At 42.0% G+C, this 4,130-nt stretch overlaps 2 protein-coding genes across 4 annotated transcripts in view; both read right to left on the bottom strand.

The window, feature by feature from the left end:
- Positions 1-138: 138 nt before the first annotated feature.
- LOC123190249 (probable plastid-lipid-associated protein 8, chloroplastic) lies at positions 139-1,890 on the bottom strand (the record flags this gene model as incomplete). Its single annotated transcript, XM_044602858.1, is given in 4 exon segments — positions 139-580; positions 747-923; positions 1,351-1,474; positions 1,674-1,890. Coding segments are annotated over 4 exon segments (660 nt in total). The 3' UTR covers positions 139-389.
- A 393-nt stretch (positions 1,891-2,283) lies between these two features.
- LOC123190248 (glycosyltransferase BC10) overlaps positions 2,284-4,130 on the bottom strand; it is a 5,818-nt gene continuing 3,971 nt past the window's right edge. For 2 of the 3 annotated variants that reach the window (XM_044602856.1, XM_044602855.1), the window contains 6 exons: positions 3,984-4,064; positions 3,421-3,483; positions 3,199-3,321; positions 3,045-3,083; positions 2,816-2,913; positions 2,284-2,727 (listed from right to left, as the gene is read on the bottom strand). In XM_044602856.1, the coding sequence (XP_044458791.1) occupies positions 2,673-2,727; positions 2,816-2,913; positions 3,045-3,083; positions 3,199-3,321; positions 3,421-3,483; positions 3,984-4,064 (459 nt within the window). In that variant the 3' untranslated portion in view covers positions 2,284-2,672. Of the gene's footprint in view, positions 2,914-3,044; positions 3,084-3,198; positions 3,322-3,420; positions 3,484-3,983; positions 4,065-4,130 lie in introns of all 3 variants that reach the window. The other variant, XM_044602857.1, reaches the window with a different exon arrangement.

Raw genomic sequence — 4,130 nt, 5'->3', positions numbered from 1 at the left:
TTCCAATGTTTTTTAGGTGAGATCACATTTTCTTGAATTAGACTAATGTGCCCGTGGGGGCGTGTGTGAGAATCAAGCATCAATTTGCTAAGAAAAACACATTTCAAAATTCAAAAGACAGCTAGCCAGAATACTCAGTATCTCAAACTATCATCGTCCTGCTCAAACCCCAGTGTGATCATAAGTACATCCGGGAACAAGATCAGCATGAGTACCGCAAACATTTTCGCTCACAACAAGGCAATCTGCTTCAGGTAGAAATTAATATCACAAGAAACTACTTTGCGGGTTTTATCTCTGAACTTACGTCTGCAAGCAGTTGTGCAGACATCCATATAGCTGATATACCTTGTGGCATCGAGCACATGCAAAATATGCAACCTACCCTTCTAATCTTGTCTCAGGAAGACGAAAAGCGAGCCTCGGGATCCTTTCCCAAGCCTGATCTTCTCGTCGACATAGGTGATTTCCAGCTTGACCTCGCTCTCGCCACCGTATTGGAAACCCAAGGGGCCTACCTTCAGTTCCGGGGGCTCAAATATGACCTGAATCCACTTGCTGTCCAATACATTCAGCTTGCCTGCAAGACACCCACAGAGTTGAGATCACTGGCATATTACCCGCAATCTTATATTTCTGATATTTGTGTCAACAATGCAGGGCTTGAAGCCAGCCTGGGGCTAGCCAATGAGTGAACAATATGCATGATGTAAACTGAATGAGTGAAGAACCAACATGTGGTTTACCTTTCAAAGACACCGCACCATCGAGGCCGAAGATGGAGAAGGACACCTTGTTCCTGACGATGTCGGGGGCTTCCACCACCTGAACCATGTCGTCGGTCTTGAACACCAGCCGGCCGAGAGGGGTCCGGTAAATCCCTCCGGGGGACGTCGGCACCGAGCAATACACCACGTCCCAGTCTGGTCAGGCACCGCACAAACTCAATCAAGCAACTTAATTCAGGTGGCATGAGGAACTGAACAAGGTAGATACATCTAACACTAGAGATCTCCAATGCGACCGTACCAACAGAATACTAGATGCAAGTCTCAGTGTATTACTTCCTCCGTTCCTAAATATAAGTCTTTTTAGATATTCCAACATGGACTACATACGAAGCAAAATGAGTGAATCTACGCTCTAAAATATGTCTATGTACATCCATATGTAGTTCATATTGGAAATCTCTAAAAAGACTTATATTTAGGACGGAGGGAGTAGTACATGTTTGACAAAGTTGGTCATTTTTACATTGTGTCAGCAAGTGGCACAAGCACAGCCACAGCAGAATACCGGATAAGATGGAGTTGTGGTTTGGTTTGGCGAGGCAGGGAGGGAGGGACTCACCTCCGAATATAAGCGGGGACTTGACGGGCTCGTCGATGCAGTACTTCCCCAGCTGCTGCGCGACGTCGGCGACCTCCTGGTGGCCTTCCTCCGGTAGCAGCACCCCCCGGTCAGTCCCCTTCACCTGTCGCCAACATGCTAACTTGCTAAGAAATCACGCCGAAAATCGAAGCAAACTTTAGTTGGGACCAAATTTAGTGGAAAACGCTAATTTTTGGTGGTTTCTTGCCATATTATCCATGTTACAAACTTGCTTAGCAGGATTGCAAAACCTAGGACGAAGATTGGAGAGGGGCAAAGGAGCTAGTAGATGTGAGCGTCACCTTGGAGAGGATGGAGTCGACGAGCTCCGCCGGCGCCCGGAGGCCGGGGGCTGCGGCGAGGGAGCATCGGGCGGAGGCGACGCGCCGGCGGCGTGGCCGGCGGAGAGCGGTCGGTGAAGGTGTGGAGCAGGAGATGCGGACGCAAGGGGGCGCAGCAGAAGCCGCCATTTCCTTCTCGAGTTTGTGTGGCGAGGCGATAGCTCAACTGAAGCCCATTGCTCCCATTTTGTATTTCTTTTTCTTTTTATAAGAAACAGTTCCACTGGGTGTCCGGTCGCTGTTATCTCTGTCCCTCCGTTCGGAAATAACTTACGTGGTTTCAGTTCAAAGTTATTTCCGAACGAGGTAATATTTCTCAAGTTCAAATATTCCTGAGGTGCTAAATTTTACTTCGTTTTAAAATGTATATGGTGCATTAATTTTTTTAAAAAAAATCAAAATTATAGATGTTTAACCAAATTTATAGAAAAATATATTAGCATCTCAGTAGGGAATAATTAAAATATATTTCATGAAGGATCTAATTTGGTATATAAAAAAGATATCAGCATCTCAGTACCGAAATAATAATAATAATAATAAAATATATTCCATGAACAAAAGTACACCATGAAAAAAATTCTATATAAATTTGGTCACAAAAAAAATTGGACTTTCCAAAAAAAATGCACCTTCTATTTCAAAATCAAGCAAGTACCGTGGAAATATGAAATGCAAAAACATGACAGCCACTTGAACAAGCGAAATGATTCGACGGAGCTTTGAGCAGACTCAGTGGTATTAGTGTAACCAATAATGGACATCATCTAATGGCTTTTCCGAGTTACAGTAATCTTACTATACATCACTGAATCAGTGACAAAATCTGTAAAGAAACTAGTAAAAAGACATGGTCGTCCTAAATATGTGATGTCCTGGAGCGAGTTAAAATGGCCTGAGATGGAGATGGGATTGGGAACCACTCGATTACTGCAGCGAATGCCTTCTCCGTATTTTCTTCTATATCCACCAACTTGTCAATAGATCTAATGTCCTTCCAAATGTACACATGTTTCTATAGCAAAAATACCTCCTGTAAATTCCTGTAGTATGTGGGATGAGCACAGCACACTCAAAAGAGGGTGTAATTCGAGAATAAGTACATGAGGTTGTTCATGGACTCAGGGTAGAACTTCCTTGCGAACAGGTAGCATGGTTTCTTCACTCCATTCCATAAGCAAGGGTTCTGTGTAACCACTTTCTGTAACAACAAGGAAACAAATCAAGTATCTCTGTATTAGTTCCTTTTCTTCATCACTTTGAGTTTGTCAGGTAAATGTGCACGTGAATCATTGAGAGAGAGAGAGAGAGAGAGAGAAGAGAGACAGAGACCTTGCTATCGCTTGTAACATGATGGCTCACGTCGATTGACTGCAGCGAGATCAAAGAATTGGAATTAGAACCATGTTAGAGATGAACTTAAAGGACCTCTGACAAGTAGACATGACACGAGATAAATCTACAAGTGTATAACACAGAAACATACAGTTATATTCTTGAGGAGCCCATGAGTGACATCTTGCGCCCGATAAGCTTTTGGATGCCACTTTCCTTCTGACCAGTCAACATGAGTTACGGACCAATTCGCTATTCCATTTGGATCCATCATCTGTTTTGTGCAAATACAAGTTCCCATAATCGCAAGTGACGCAATGGTTATTACTGATGGAGATAAATGTCAACATATAAAAGGCCCTCGTATACTTACATTGAATAGTGTTGGCATATAATGCTCATCGGCATAGCAATTGCGTCCACCTGCCATTCCTGGCTGCAAACAGAGCAAACACATGTCATACATCTGAGCCCATTATGGTAAACTAAAAGAAATGATGTGTGATAAAACCACTGATAATAAATTCGTAATTAGCTCATTAATACCTAAAACACAACAATACATGCACATATACAGTGTAAAGCAACTGTAGAACATATACAAAGATCACGGACATTTTACTTTATTTTTGGAAAGTTTGTCATCTTTCGGTGAATGAGACAGAACAGGTTTCCTAAGCTACAAAAGCAATAGTAAGTACAACCTCATAGATAATAGATAGTTCAATAGTACACTATATCATCCAATGACAAATATCAAACTAGCAAAGGACGTGATATTGTGCCACATGATCCTCAAGTTTAAGAAAAATAAAGTATGAAATGAAGTTTACCATATAGTGCATATACCAAATCTTATATGCTGTGAGACAACTGGGCAGAGATATGTCTGACAACTGTATATGGGAAAGGAAAGAGTAAAAGGGCATGGCATACCTTACAATAAAGCTTGAACTTTGTATAGTAAAGACTGTCCGCGATTGTCATCAATGCATGTTGCCGCTTGACTGAGAACCACTGAAATATTTAGAGACTTTGTTGAGATGCAACTTTCTATATGAAAATACATATCAACAAAATAGA

Source organism: Triticum aestivum, chromosome 2A, assembly GCF_018294505.1.
Source record: "Triticum aestivum cultivar Chinese Spring chromosome 2A, IWGSC CS RefSeq v2.1, whole genome shotgun sequence".
In the NCBI taxonomy this organism is placed as follows: domain Eukaryota; kingdom Viridiplantae; phylum Streptophyta; class Magnoliopsida; order Poales; family Poaceae; genus Triticum; species Triticum aestivum.
Note: the sequence above shows the minus strand (reverse complement) of the source record. Positions and strands in the feature narration are given on the sequence as shown.